The sequence below is a fragment of the Enhydra lutris genome, unplaced genomic scaffold (assembly GCF_002288905.1).
Source record: "Enhydra lutris kenyoni isolate GAN:26980312 unplaced genomic scaffold, ASM228890v2 scaffoldscaffold24, whole genome shotgun sequence".
Classification (NCBI taxonomy): Eukaryota; Metazoa; Chordata; class Mammalia; order Carnivora; family Mustelidae; genus Enhydra; species Enhydra lutris.
This window is the reverse complement of record NW_019154108.1, coordinates 5794696-5809858: the sequence shown is the minus strand read 5'-3', so window position 1 is coordinate 5809858 and position 15163 is coordinate 5794696. Positions and strand designations below refer to the sequence as shown.

Below are 15163 nucleotides of genomic sequence, written 5' to 3'. Positions count from 1 at the left end.
TTGTTGCGGGCCCGCCCGGTTGGCAGGCGGTGCCGGCTCCCGCCGCCCGGCAGGTGCGCCAGGGCGGGGAGGGGGCCCGACGGGGAGGAGGGGCTGGGCCGCGGGGGGAGGCGGGGGCGGCGGGGGCGCTCCCGGCGCGGGACCCGGGAGAAAGGGAAATGGGACAAGATGGCTGGAGAAATCCGAGCGCGCCCGGGGGCGCGGCGGCCGCGGGCGGGGCGCGGGGGCCGTGGGCGGGTGGGCGGCGGCCCCGGCCGCGGGCGCCTCGCCGGGGGACACCGTCGCTGCCGGGCGGTGTCACCTCTGCCCCCACCTCTTGCCCAGGAGCGGGCGGGGGAGGCCGCGGCCAAGTTCGGGCCCCAGCTCCGGAGACCTGAAGCCCGGTCCGCTTGCCCCAGACCCGTCGCGTTCGCCGGTCCTCTTTGGAAATCTCGAAAAAGGACACTTCGAACTCTGGAGGCCTCTTTTCTTTGGAAGCCCGGTTGGATACGGCCTCCGGGATGCGCACTCCCTCACACCTAGGAGTTGCCCGCGCCCCTAGAGGGCAGGAGCGCGGCCCTTTGTACTGGCCCGCTGTTCTGGCCCGAGAGTGTTTGCGGCCCAGAGGCGTTTCCCTGGGGGGGGGCGGTGGTGGGGGTAGCAGATAAGCGGCACCTTCTTGGGTATGCAGGCACACACCTCACTATGTGTCACTGAGTCTCGGGCAGAATGACTCTGTTTTCTGCACCAGCTCACGGCAGAATCTTTGACTTTGGAAAACCCAGGTGATGGGTATCCTGGGCCCACCAACCTTCCTGATGCTTATCTGGCCTGTAGACACAGCGTGGTTGAGGAAGTGACCTATCTGTATCCAGACACCTTGGTGGGTAGGAGGCCAGCACCCCTCTCCTGCCACTGATTTCATGTCTGAGCGGCGCCGGCTGTGAGAAAATTCTGTCGTTCACAGCGCTCTTGAAAAACCTCTTCCAGGAATGTTTACCCACCGGCCTGTTCTGCCCCTGGGTCTCTACAGAACCAGTCTGGTCTCTTCCACAGGTAGTTTTTTTAAATATTTGAAGGCAGTCAGGTGTGCTATCTGCCTGCAGCCCCTCTTATCATAATTAAAATATGTCACCTTCCAGCTTCCTGGTGCTTTTCCTAAATCCCTTCCTCCCCAGGCCTGACTCCATTCCTTCCCTCACTCCAGCCTGAACAGGGCTCAGGGCTAAGAGCTTTGTGCACACAAGCCACCCCCATCCTGGGCTTTGAAGAGTTCACACCAGCGCCTTGATTTTTCTCAACTGAATCTTGCAGAGATGGAGTCCACAGCCTATACTCTCAATCTGACCCTAAAAGAAGAAGAAGAGGAAGAAGAGATTCAGAGCCGGGAACTGGAGGATGGCCCCACAGATATGCAGAAAGTCCGGATCTGCTCTGAGGGTGGATGGGTAAGTGAGAAGGTGTGGGGTCCACACAGCTGGGAGGAGAGAAGCAGGCCTGGGAGCCAGGCTTGTTTTAAGTCTCCTCCTGAGGCAGGCATAGGAAGTAAAAATAGCCCAGCCCAGCCCGGTATGTTTGCATTCCTGAGAAAACAGTCCTGTGGCTTTAAAAGGCACTGTGGAGAATGGAAGAGCCGGTTATAGGAATGGTCTCTTATCATCATTCAGATTGGAAATCCAAGAGGCAGAGAGCTTATCTCTCTGCTGTCCCCCCGAGTCCCCTATATCCTGCTCAGTGCCAGGCATGCTGCAAACACCAGCTACCAAACCGTTGGGCTTGCTGACCTCTGTTAAAGAAAAAAGTTATCCTGACGCTTGTGAAGATGGTAAGGAAGACTGTTCAGGACTGTTGCGATAGGTGTCAAGACTGTTGCAGTAGGAAAGAGAGCTGGAGCTCAACACCGAATACAGTGAGACCAGCGGGGATTTCTAGCCAAGGAGCCAGAGTGGAGGGGTCAGTGGACGGAAAGTTACTCAGCGGAGATACCAAGAATAGGGGGATTCTTGCTAAAGGCCAGGCTGGGCAGGCTGAGGACAGGAGAGGAGCCCACGTGGTGGCCTGGCAGAGAAGAGGGCTCAAGGAACCTGACTGAGTTTGGGAAGGAGAGGGTCTGCTGCTGGTTGAAGGGACCCCTTTGAAACAAGACTTGGGATGTTGAGCTGACACGCAGAGAGCTTCAGGACGTGAGGCCAGTTGGTTCTTTGTGACCACCGCTCGTGACAGCATGCACAGGGGAGCTGCATTTCCAGAAGAGTGTGGTAGAATTAGAGTGAATTTAGAAAAAAGTGAATGCAACACAGTCCATCCTAACCCCAGCCGGCCCGCCTGTGGCAGGCCTCAGCTGTGGCCCAGAGCTCTCTAGAAGCCTTACCTTGAGAAGTGAGCAGGGCTCCTGTGGCCTTGTGCCATGGGAGCTTCTGGACATTTCAGGGGGGAAATGTAGCTGTAATGGGTGTTTATCGTTATGCTTGTGTATGGTTATTCACAGTACCTACTGGACATCATGCCGTTTGGGCACAAACGGTGAAAATCTGAAACATGCAACAAATTGCCATTCCTTTTCCCTGCTTAGTTTTATATGTCAACGTTATCAGTAGCCACTATATTCTTTGTTTCCAGTAAGAGATCGGTATTCCTAGAATCCTGGTCCTCCCAAATGTCCAGTCTGGCTCCCCTCCCACACAAGGGAACTGGGGAGCAGAGAGGTTATCTACTCTGCCCCAAGGATACGCATGTGCACTGATATTTGGTCTTAAAAATGCCTATTGAGCTGGGCCCTTAAAAGTAGTGTATTTTGTTGTGTGTACGTTATACCTCAATCAAAAAAGAAAAGAAAAACAGTACAGCACTAGGCTCTGGGCTCATAGTCTGGCTGTGTAGGCTGCACTGCCCTTGTCTTTTTGTGTTCTCTGCCCGTCCCAGCCTCCTCCCTAGTTCTGCTCCCCCACAGCCGGGGAGACCTTGGAGGACAGGAGTCAGTCCCATCTAGCTTGGAGTGAGACCTCAAGGCAGGAGAATCCTTGGGCTTTAAGGCTGATTCGGCCAACCCAGAACATCTAGGGAGCGTGGAGTGGGGCCTCATTCAGGCTGGAGAACTCAAGAGGCTCTTGGCAGGAGGCAAGCGTGCCTTCTTGAGCAGTGGGTAGCTTGACTCCCAGGCCTGTCCCCTCCTGGGGACATCTGGCAATATCTGAAGACATTTTGGGCTCTCGTGACTTGGGTCAGCTCCTAGGGAGAGACCAGGGACACTGCTGAACACCTACAGTGTGCAGGACAGCCCCCCTGTCATCCATCAGTGCCGAGGTTGACAACCCGGCTTTAGGGGTATTAAACTAGGGAAAGAAAGGAAATGAATCTTCCTCAGATAGGTAGTTTGGTTGTAGAGAGTGGGGTCAGGGCGATCAATAAAAGCCTTTCTGATGTAAGATCTGTGCTATGTATTAGGATAACGTTCCATAGGAGACTTGGAGTAGAAAATAGAGTTTCAAGGCGAGAAAAGGAAAAAATCTTTCTTGAATTGAGTAGCACTGGCCATGAGTAGCACTGGCTAAGGAAAGGGAGGAGGCCTGCACTCCAGACACGAGGAGGCCCGAGCAGGAGCCCCCAAGAGGAAAGCTTGTGGGCAGAGTTGGGAGCAGCTCCCGCAGCTCAGTGGCCTGCTGAGAAAGCCTGGGCTTTGGGATCAGACTCTGATGGTGACTGCCGGCCAGGTACGGAGCAGCTGTTTCCTCACCATAAAGGTAGGGTAGCGGGTCCCATTTCTTCATGTTACGTAAAGGATTCCGTGAGATACTTAAACGTGTAAGAGGGACTGCCCTGCCTGGTGCCTGGCGTCCAGCGGGCCCTCTCCCCGTGCACCGGTCACAGCCCTTGGCCCTGAGCTCCCTGCCACCTTCGCTGGGTGGCTCTGCCGCATCCTCGGCGAGGCTGTGTGGCGTCTCCGTGCTGCCTGACGGTCACCCCTGGAGGGGCACTGGACGCCAGCTTGCCGGCAAAGCAGGGCCGCACACAGCCGAAGGAGAGAACGTGTCTGAGGTGTCCTGTTCTGAGGAGAGGGAAGGGGACAGGGATTGAGGGTCCCTACCTGGGAGGCCAGGAAAGGGTGTCTGGGCATTGGACACAGGCAGCCTGACTTCTGAGTGTTGCGCAGGGCCAGCCCTGTTTACCTTCTGCTGTGCTTAGCCCGATGAAAAGCCTCTGGAGAGAAGGGAGGCTGCGCCACGGGGCCTGGCTGAAGGCTTGCTCCGTTCTCACAGAGGCTCGCTGTGAAGGGAATGTCTCAGCCACGGTACTGTGTGTCTCTGGAGCATAATGTGGGCTTGTTTGAAGAGGCTCTGGGCATCAGTCGTAAATATGAGGACATGAATCTGGCCCCAGCCAGCCTCCAGCCACCTTCTCGGGGCTTCAGGGCTCCTGATGTTCTTACCAGGCCGGTTACCTTTGTGAGTATCGATAGACCCTCTGAAATGACGGGCTTAGCCAGTCCTGTGTCCCATTTCATCAGCACAGGGAAAAGGACTATAAATAGGTATGGCCTAGATCTGGAATTTCCTAGGGAGAGAAAAGGCCAAAGAGAGAGTTGTTCAAAAGCCTGGGAAATGGGAAGGGGCGGGGTGGAAAATAACTGGCTGCCTGGCTTTCCAGACTGATGAAGCCCGAGGAAGACCTAGAGATCAAGCCCTTTTCCTTCTAGTATTTCACGCGTACTTCAAAGAGGAGGCTTGGTTTAGTGACAGACAACATTTCATGATTCTTTGAAGCCATTCTAAGTGGAACAAGAGAAGGGAAAATCGGATAATGTTTGCTTAAATCACAAACACATTGTTCAGTGATCGCGATCGTCAAGAAGTGTCCTAAGCGTAGGGAAATGTGGTGGACATAAGTTTGCGCTGAGCGAGCTTGTGTTCCAGTGGGAGACGCGGACGCGGGAGCCGGAAGAACACTGCGTTGTGATGAGGCCGCCCCGGTGCTGAACTCCGAGCGCCACGGGAACGTGCAGGCAGGCGCACAGCCCGGGGCAGGCGGGCTTGCTTGGGTGTTAGCCAGGCCGGGAGTGGGGAAGACCTCAGAGCTGTGGGGAGAGCCATGTGCAGGGACCTGAAAGGTCAGGGTGTGGTTTGCTTGGGACCTGCAGGCATTGAGTCCCGCTGTGCGTGGAGGTGGGGCTGAGTGGAGGGCTGGTCACCGGGGAGGCCGCTTTGCTTTGTAGGGTCTGGAGCCTGGAACCCAGAGAGTGCTAGGTCCAAACCTCAGGGCTGCAGTTCATTGGCTGTGTGACTGGGACTGACAACAGGGCCTTTCTGAGCCCATTTCCTCCCAGATTAAATGGGATTGTTGGAGAAAACAGATGAAGCAGTTACAGGGCCTGTCCTAGGAAGTGCTCCCTACGTAGAGGGTGCCCTGGGAGTGGGAAGGGAGGACGTGGACTTTGGGAGTAAGGAGAAATGCCAGTGCCCAAATGACTGAGGGCTGGACACCCGAAGAAGCTACGGCTGTGCAGACACTAATTTTCTAAGCTGATGAAAAACGGTCTCATAATCACTCAAGCTCTGGACTCAGCCTTGGGGAATAGCTTTGAAAGCCACAATACAAAGGAACCAGCCTGAAACCCAGTGATTTCTTTACCACTGACATGATGAACTTCAGAGTAAGACTTTGAGTGGCTGAAAGGCACAGCACAGTAAAAAGAAGAGCACACAGCTGAGTGGACGAGAGGACGCTGGGTTGGTGGCCCGGCTGCCCCTGGGGGCCAGTGCCCATTCCCACTGCTGGGGCGGGGGCAGTGGGGAGAGGAGTAGAGTGGCCTTCTCTGTCCTTAGGGCTTTCTGCCGAAGGTCTAGGCATGAAAGCAAACCAGTTTGCTCCAGTGTCTCATTACATAAATTTAAGCTCTAATTAGCTCTTCTTGCCTCCTACTCATGCTCTTGGAGATTAGAAAAGGCCAAACGAGGCCTTCTCGCTCACTCGCTCCTCCCTGGGCTTTGGGTTCTGAGTCAAACGGTAGGGCTAGTGCCCCTGGAAAGGAGAACAGGGCCAGGAACACCCCCACACCCCAACCCTGGGCCAGGGATCTGCTGACTCCAGGCAGGCAGGGGTTGGCTGGGCCCCTTGTATGGGTGGGGGGTTGACTCAGGTGGTTTGGGGGCAGTTGCTCCTGGGCCTACAGCGGGGGCTGAGCTGGGATCAGCTGTCCCTGCCGTGTGTGTCCCAGCCTGGTGATCTGGTGATCAGTGCTGGGGAGCTTTTCTTCTCAAGGTGCTGCTCTCTTGATCTGTGGACTGAGGCAGTAGTAGACACTCAGCAGGGCCCGTGAGACCTGGGCCGTGTGCTTGTTTTGCCTCTAGTAGCCTAGCAAGTGGACAGAGCGTGTCCCCCAGGTCACGGCCCCTCCCCTGTGAAATGAAAGTATGTGAGTCTGTATCTGCATGTGCCTATTAGTCGTTGAGAAAGGCCTGTTCCCTGTTTCAGGTGCCCGCCCTATTCGATGAGGTGGCCATATATTTTTCCGATGAGGAGTGGGAAGTTTTGACCGAGCAACAGAAGGCCCTCTACCGGGAAGTCATGAGGATGAATTATGAAACTGTCCTGTCCCTGGGTAAAGCTTTGTTTTCCTTTGTCTCCTGGAAGCTCGGAGCCCAGAGAGTTGTTCCCATGTCTCTTCTCTGGTGTGTCCGACATCACTTTCTCCTGAACGTGGACTCTGTCTCCTCAGTCCCTCTGCCCGTTTAATTTCCTGTTTTTGATGTAGGCAGGATATAAATATTGTGTCCTTCTACCCAGCAACTTGTGCCGGCTCTCCGAACTCTGCTTATTCAACCCAGGCATTCCCATTAAAAACGTCCTAACCTGGGGCCTCTGGGCAGCTCGGTCGGTTAAGCACCAACTCTTGATTTCAGCTCAGGGCATGATCTCAGGGTCGTGAGATCAGAGCCCCGCATCAGGCTCTGTGCTCAGCGTGGTACCTGCTTAGAACTAACTTTCTCTCTCTCTCTCTCTGTCTCTCCCTGGCCCTCTGCTCCTATGTACCACATGCACATGCGCTCTCTCTCTCAAATAACTAAATCTTTAAAAAAAAAAAAAAAAAAAGACAAGACCTCAAAAATGTCAGCACAGGTCTGGGCCTGTGTTTCATAGATTCCTTAGGAGGGAAGTCCAGTCTCCTTACTGCCCTGTCAGGCCTCAGCCCCTTGGGAACGTGCCCCCAAAGAATCCTTCCCCCTCCAGCATTCATAAGCCATGTGATAAGAATGGAGCCAGCTGGGGGCATTTCCTGGTTTGCACATATATGTTCCAGAATGTTCGTCCGCCCACTTCCCCACTCCACGCAGTTCGTTTTGTTGTTGTTGCTAGGACCAGCCCTCGCTAGCAGAGATCCGTCAGTTCCCTTGGACAGACTTACTTCCTATCATATTTTTTCTTTAAGTACCCCTGCGCCCCTTTCCCCCATCTTTTATACATTTCCGCATCGAGAATGGCTTGTGCATGGGAGGGTATTTCTCAAGGATTGTAAAATACTTCTTTCGGCAGTGCTGTGAGACAGTAACACACAGCTGTTACCTGTTTTATTTCCTGTAAACAGAATTCCCATTCCCTAAGCCAGACATGATCACTCGGTTGGAAGGGGACAAGGAGTCTCAGAATTCTGACGAGTGGCAGCTCCAAGGAGGACCTTTGGCAGGTACAGCTAAAGCACTCCAGCGTCCGTCCAGTGGGAACACGGTGAAGCTGAAGTGCGTTTCCATATACGTGGTGTGGGCGTTTGAGAGTAAGGCAGGGTTGTGAGGCAGGAAGATGATGGGCTTTGGGATTTTAGAATCTTCTTGCCAGTGCTGTGTGACCTTAGGCCATCTCATTCACCTCTCTGAGCCTCCGTTTCTTTCTCTGTGCACTGTGGGTAATAAGTCAGTGTGCAGCGTGCAGGAAGCACCCTGAAGCTTCTGGCATGTGACCCAGCGCACGTCCTGGGTGAAGGAGGCCCCCTCGGCAGTGCAGCACGCACCTCTGAAGACGGAGGAAGATAATGGCACAAAGCACGTGGCCAGCATTAACCTCCCCTGGTTTCTGGTCCCTTCCACCTTGGGTAGGAAAAGCAGGAGCAGATGCAGTACGTATGTGAGCAACTGTGTCTGAGATGCTCACGGTCCTTTGTCAGATGCCGTAGCTAGGAGGGTAGTAGTTGGTAAAGACAGGTTTCGAGCAGCCAGTGGTTTTACTCACCTCTTCTCTCTAGCTAAGAGTCTAAAATGCCGTATTTCATTGATTCTAAGACATTCCTCTGCCCCCACTTTGTTAATATCTCTGAAATTAAGAATTCCTCTTAGAATTAATGGCATTTTCCCCCCCTTTTTAATGGTGTGTCTTGCAACAGATGGCATCTGAGTTTTGGTGAGAAAGGGTAATTTTCCCAAGCACTATTTTATTTCTGTGACCACCTTCTAAATAGACACATACAGTGAAACCCAGTTCTGATGTTGGTGGGAAGGAACTAGTTTTCTGCCTTAGAGGCTTACCTGTGCTAAGTATGGTTCTGCTGTAGGTTTTCTTGGTTTAAGGGATGTGATTCGGGCCATGATGCATCTAAATTCTGTACTGTTTTATGGTAGTGTGGGTTATATTTGGTTTTTCAGCCACAAAAAAGTATTTGGACCCAAACATGGCCCACAAAACAGTTAATGGCGTGACCCACGTTGGGTACCTGTGTTCAGTTCCCGGCTCTGGCCCTTTCGAGCCCACCGACCTGAATGTATTCGCTTCTGGTCGTAGGGGAATTGGCAGATGAGGAAGGGCTTAGGAATGCTGTCTGTTTTAGAGTTACTGCTCGGGTGACCCTCAGGCTAAGACCTTCCCGGCATCGACCCCTCGCGGGGGATAGGCCGGAGGTCCCGCTAAGTGCTGTGCTCTCCGCCCCTCCCCGTTTGTCCGCAGAAACCGAAGAGTCGGACGTCAAGGCCGCGGACTGGGCGGGTCCCATGGGCGCCGCCGCGCAGTTTCCCCAGCCCCAGCCCCTGGACGGGCTGGGCCTGCGGCTGCCCCGCGACCTCACGGAGCTGCCCGAGTGGAGCGAGGGCTACCCCTTCTACATGGCCATGGGCTTCCCGGGCTGCGAGCTCTCGGCGGACGACCTCGCCGGCAAGTTCCAGTTCAGCCGGGGCATGCGGCGCAGCTACGACGCGGGCTTCAAGCTCATGGTGGTGGAGTTCGCCGAGGGCACCAACAACTGCCAGGCCGCCAAGCAGTTCGGGGTGCTGGAGAAGAACGTCCGCGACTGGCGCAAGGTGAAGCCGCAGCTGCAGAACGCGCACGCCATGCGCCGCGCCTTCCGCGGCCCCAAGAACGGCCGCTTCGCCCTGGTGGACCAGCGAGTGGCCGAGTACGTCAGGTACATGCAGGCCAAGGGCGACCCCATCACCCGCGAGGCGATGCAGCTGAAGGCTCTGGAGATCGCGCAGGAGATGAACATTCCGGAGAAGGGCTTCAAGGCCAGCCTGGGCTGGTGCCGGCGCATGATGCGGCGGTACGACCTGTCCCTGCGGCACAAGGTGCCGGTGCCGCAGCAGCTGCCCGAGGACCTGACGGAGAAGCTCGTCACCTACCAGCGGAGCGTGCTGGCGCTGCGCCGGGCACACGACTACCAGGTGGCCCAGATGGGCAACGCCGACGAGACGCCCATCTGCCTCGAGGTGCCGTCGCGCGTCACGGTGGACAACCAGGGCGAGAAGCCGGTGCTGGTCAAGACGCCCGGCAGGGAGAAGCTCAAGATCACGGCCATGCTGGGGGTGTTGGCGGACGGGCGGAAGCTGCCGCCCTACATCATCCTGCGGGGCACGTACATCCCGCCCGGCAAGTTCCCGAGCGGGATGGAAATCCGCTGCCACCGCTACGGCTGGATGACGGAGGACCTGATGCAGGACTGGCTGGAGGTGGTGTGGCGGCGGCGGACGGGCGCGGCGCCCAAGCAGCGCGGGATGCTCATCGTCAACGGCTTCCGCGGCCACGCCACCGACTCGGTCAAGAGCTCCATGGAGAGCATGAACACCGACATGGTGATCATCCCCGGCGGCCTGACCTCGCAGCTGCAGGTGCTGGACGTGGTGGTCTACAAGCCGCTCAACGACAGCGTCCGGGCCCAGTACTCCAACTGGCTGCTGGCCGGCAACCTGGCGCTCAGCCCCACGGGCAACGCCAAGAAGCCGCCCTTGGGTCTCTTCCTGGAGTGGGTCATGGTCGCCTGGAACAGCATCTCCAGTGAGTCCATCGTCCAGGGCTTCAGGAAGTGCCACATCTCCAGCAACTTGGAAGACGAAGATGACGTCCTGTGGGAGATCGAGAGCGAGCTTCCAGGAGGCGGGGAGGCGCCCAAGGAATGCGAGGCGGAGGCGGCAGCGGAGGGCAACTGACCTGAGGGGAGAGCCCAGGTAATGGGGGGCCCCAAGGACGCACTTGGCGCCTCCAGTGACAGCCCTCTTCGGGTTCCCCAGACACCCCTCCTCTTGCCGCTACTGTCTCCTGTTCCAAGAGCTCTCTAGCCTGGGGTAAGGGCGCCATCGACGCCCGGCCATCGGCTTCTCCCTGACATCAGCCTGCCGTTGCCTGGCTTATCTGTGGGTGTTGGACCGGGGAGCGCTTCTACGGTACCTAAAATGAACAGAGTCAGCTACCAGAACATTTCCTCTGAGCGCCATCGTGCTCAAATTATTTGGGCCCGAAAGGATATAGTCTGACATTGCTCATTTAAACAAAAAGTTTTGTCCTGAAGCCAACTTCCTTCTTTCCCTTATAAATCATGTTGCGCATTTAGGGCGGGGTTATGTTATCTGATGCCCTTGGAGTGACTGTGCTCCCTTTCTGGGGCCTGTAGGGCCGTCGTGGGGGAGAGCACGGCGTTGTGGGCCTCGGCTCTCCGTCCTGGAGTGGTCCGCGGAAGCCCACTGGGACGTGAGAACGGTAGCTTAGGCTTGCTTTTCCCTAGGAATTCAGGGGTGTTTTCCAACGTCATCTTAGTCTCCTAGTGACCTTCACGTGGATGCAGGGAGCAGTTGCAGTAATTTCTTGTAGTCCACTGACGTCTGAAGAGAGAGATTTCTAAATTGAATCTTTGCACCAAAAAAAGAAAACAGGGCACATATCTAGGACTACAGTGAATAAAGTCCAAGGACTAGGACAATAGGCCTGGAATTTTCAGAGTTGAATATAGAAGGGGAGCAGCTTTAAGAGGAAGTGGGGAGTGGGGACTGAGAGACGACACCGGTGACTGTTCACCAAAGTGAACAAGTGGAGGGGAGCCTCCACCCCCCCCCATACACAGCTCAAGATGAGAGAACAGCCCACCAGGTACAGATTCATTTTACCGTCTTGCTCTCGTTTGCCTAATGGTCAGTTCATTTGTTTCCAGAGACACAGTGTTCAGTATGAGAGATCATTCCTCCTTTCACAGAGGACCTAAAACTATTTTGACGTTCTTCATCCTTCTGTAGCATAACTGCATGGTTCTATCCTCCTTGCTTTTTTCTCGAAGCAAATGCTAACAAGTCTTTCATCCTGCTCCTTGCTGTATTAATTCCAGGAGAGACTTCTGTCTCCGTCCCTGCCCCCAAACCCAAGTATACTCATGCTGCTGGACTCCAGGGCGGTTCTGAGACCCTCGGGGACCGTGGAGCCCAGGAGGGGTTCTTACTGTTACATTTGAATCTCCGAAACTGCTTTCTCCCGCCTCATGTCCCCTCCCCTTTCCCTCCACGAACTTTGCCTCCCTTTTCTGCTAAACACTACACAAATCAAACTTTGGGTTATAGTGAGTTTTTCATTCTTTTCTCATTTTACCTTTTTTCCCCCTTTTGTGCATTTTTAAAATTTCCTTAGCTCTTGCTACCAGAAGAGGAAAGAAAGGGAGGAGACAGGGCTAGGCTGCAGCGGGGAAGGTAGGCGTGTACGTCTGGTATCATTCGTGACTTCTTGCCCAGCGGGACCGCCAGCTCTCTGTGCGGTGTCTGCCCTCTGTTGAACGGAAGACGTGATGGGAGTAGTTAGGGATTGTCAGTAAACAGGAGATTTAGGAGGGAGGGGACAGATGGGCATAAAATTGGCCTCTCCTCATCTGTTTGGAAATCTAATGGAATAATTATGTTCGTTAAAATGTATACGATTTCTAAAATCCAAGGGTTAATTCACACTGAGGTTCTCTCTGTTTTCCAGCAATTGGAACTATTTGAAACAGGTGAGGAGGAGAATCCTCGAGAAGATTCCTCAGTGTGGATGCACAGGGCGCAGCAAAAGGCCACAGGGCTCTGGACAGCAGCCCGTGTACCCCACCCCATGACACAGCCCAGCCCCGCTGCCCATCCACAAAGTGTCAGAAAAGGTGTCTGGGACTCTGAGTTCAGCAGAGACAATGATTAGGGAAGAAATGGCTTCTGTCCCTTTTTTTTTTTTTTTTTTAAGAGACTAATCCATGTGTCCATCAAAAAAACAAAAAACAAAAACAAACCTGTAAATATGAAGGAACAAAGGTATTTCCTGGAGAAGAGACCATTTATTCAACACCAACGAGAGACTCAGATGGGCCCAACTCTGCTGGTGTCCATCCTTTCTGTGGAGCAAACCTCAAGTCAGTGTTTTCTTTTGCCTTTAAAAATGCTTCCAAGAGCAGAACCTGTATCCACACAGGTCAAGACTGCAGAGAAGGTTTTGTGGAAATGAGTCCTTTGTGTATACCTGCCACTCACAGATTTCCTCTTTTGGAAAAAGGAGATACTAACGATAACAACATTCACATACGCTGGCCTGGTGCCAGCAGATGGCTTTTCTACAGACAAACTAGGTTCCAGGAAGGTACAGGTTAGAATAAACTGTGCTGTTTTATTTATCTTCCCAATCTGGTTGGCAGCTAGAATTTTTTAGGATCTTCTTTAATGGCCCCGGTGTGTCGTTACACTTAATGATAGGGCGGCACTGGTACACAAGCTCTTCTGTTTCTTGGCTGCCTGAAGACGAAGTCACCGTAAATTATCTGCTGTCTACATGGTACAAGGCTCCTTGACTCATCTGATACTTGTTTTGTTGACTTCTTTAATATTTTTATCACGGGGGTATGAGAGGACATGGGCCTTTAGCCACAGCTGTTTCAAGACTTCTCATCCTCTACCCTGCAGGAATAGATGGGAGGTCTTTGAATTTTTACATTACAGTAATTTGCATTCCCACATAAGTTGTTACGAAAACATTCCTTCCAAGCTCTCTGTGCTACAGAAAACATGCCAGGACCTTATAGACAAAGCCATTGCTAGCAAATGTCATTCCAATGTCAGCTCTGAATAACAGGCTACCATAACCACTTTTCCTCCCTGTAGACTCAGCTCATTTATACTGTTCTGGGCATCTTGAAACACCTATTTCTACTCAGGTACTCATTTTCCTATTAGTGATTCGCTTTCTCGTATTTTTAAAACCAGTTTTCCTCCAAGGACACGGGGGGATATTTCACTTAGTTTCTGGTAACTGAATAACTTTCGGTATCGGAATTGTTTCCCCATTTGCTTTCACCTGTACTGAATTCCTTGTTATCTTCAATAGGCATCCAGATCCAGCTACTTATCATTCCAGAAGTTCCCATCCCCTCCACTTCGACTTAATTTATCCTCCACTGTCCTGGTTCCTGGCCCTTCCTCTTTATATTCTGTTTTACTTGTTTCGGGAGCTTAAATGATTTTATAAGACCTAATTTTGGGTTCCTGCTTTGGAGCCATAGTTTTCTTACAGAGAAGAGCAGGAAATGGGTTCGACTCCTATTTCATTCCACCAACACTTTCTTGAGTCTCATCATCAGCTGATAGATGATGCCTTACAGGTTGCATAGCACTGGAACTTTCCTAGAGTAATGGCTCTACTGTCAGGGTTTTTCTGGGCTCATTCTTCCACTGACTTAATTATGATCTATGCTTAACAGAGTCCCAGTACAACTATTTTGCAGAACAGCTATTACCCTAGAACTACTATAGCACATATTGAGACATAGTTGTACTCCCCAGTAGGTAGAAATTGACCCCAACAATAAACTTTGATAATAAAGACAACAGGCTATCGTGGTTTTATTTATTATTTACCTGGTAGCATTGTGAAAGGTCACACTTCAAACTATGAGTTACACTTTATTCTCCATTCAGTTTGGGGTGTGTGTGTGTGTGTGTGTGTGTGTGTGTGCGCGCGCATATGTATATAATATCCTTGAATTGAAGAAGTGTCTGTTCATGGGACGGCAATATAAATGTTGGTGTCTGAAGACAGAGGAAAGAAATATATGTGTTTTAAACTGAATTAAGAGTCAGGGGGTTGGCGGGCTGAAGGGAGGTCTGGCATGAAAAGCTTTTTTCTTTTTTTCTTTTAAAGATTTTATCTATTTGAGCGAGCAGAGGGAGAGGGAGAACCAGACTCCCCACTGAGCGGGGAGCCTGACACAGGGCTCGATCCCAGTACTCCGGGTGCCTGGTTTTACATAGTGATACACCTGTAGCTAAAAGACAATTATTGATGGTCCTGCCAGGAAAAATAAGCTTTAAGTCTGCTTTAAGTCTGAAATGATCTCGTTTCTAACAAGCTTTTTCCTCACTGGAGAGTTCCTTTTCCAAGCGCTGGGTAGTAAGCAGTCAGGATCTCACTCAGGATCCCACAGTTGGCAACACTTAAGAGTTGGAGCCAACCTTTGGCGGAACAGAGGTGTTCAAATCTTTCAGGGACTCCCTTGAAAAATCCTAAGTATCCCTCTACCTTCGATCCCACCTTTCCACTTTACAAAATGATTCTTGAGGAAGACCGGCAGGAAAAGCAGATTTTCATTTAAGCCCAAAACACATGAGACAAAGGGAGTCCTCTGGTGGCCTGTGGTCCCACCAGAGCAGGTGACCTTGGGGAGGTAGGCAGGCCACACCCTAGAGAGCACCAACGACGTGCTCCCTGGAAGCTGTCACTGCACCAGGCAGCAGGACATGGCTGAGGCCCCGGCTGCTCTCCATGGAAGGACTGCATACAGCTTTACGTCCCCGGATGTACAGACGGCCCGAAACAAAGCCACTACATTCACTAGGTATCACTGCACATTTTTCTCAATCTAAAAAATTACCTAAAATTCTGAAGGACTTCTCAGACTTGTGCCAAGAACTGAAACCAGGGTGTTTTTAGTTTACACATCACA

At 52.7% G+C, this 15163-nt stretch overlaps 1 protein-coding gene across 2 annotated transcripts; it reads left to right on the top strand.

Annotated features, from left to right (window-relative positions):
• Positions 1 to 321: 321 nt before the first annotated feature.
• LOC111150768 (pogo transposable element derived with KRAB domain) lies at positions 322 to 12417 on the top strand. 2 transcript variants are annotated; one of them, XR_002640817.1, is made up of 6 exons: positions 322 to 1035; positions 1294 to 1427; positions 6448 to 6574; positions 7559 to 7657; positions 8905 to 11310; positions 12172 to 12417. XR_002640817.1 is itself a non-coding variant. In XM_022508359.1 (6 exons), the coding sequence occupies exons 1-5, from the start codon at positions 972 to 974 to the stop codon at positions 10374 to 10376; spliced, it is 1896 nt and encodes a 631-aa protein (XP_022364067.1). In that variant the 5' UTR covers positions 322 to 971; the 3' UTR covers positions 10377 to 10394; positions 12172 to 12417. The 2 variants fall into 2 exon arrangements, 1 of the variants encoding a protein (XP_022364067.1); XM_022508359.1 differs by having other exon boundaries at positions 8905 to 10394.
• Positions 12418 to 15163: the final 2746 nt, after the last annotated feature.

Excerpts from the sequence above, each read along its gene's own strand:
- LOC111150768 (XM_022508359.1), top strand. The coding sequence starts at position 972 with ATGTTTACCCACCGGCCTGTTCTGCCCCTGGGTCTCTACAGAACCAGT. Across the intron at positions 1,428-6,447 it reads TCTGCTCTGAGGGTGGATGG|GTGCCCGCCCTATTCGATGA; the intron begins GTAAGTGAGAAG and ends TCCCTGTTTCAG. Across the intron at positions 6,575-7,558 it reads TGAAACTGTCCTGTCCCTGG|AATTCCCATTCCCTAAGCCA; the intron begins GTAAAGCTTTGT and ends TCCTGTAAACAG.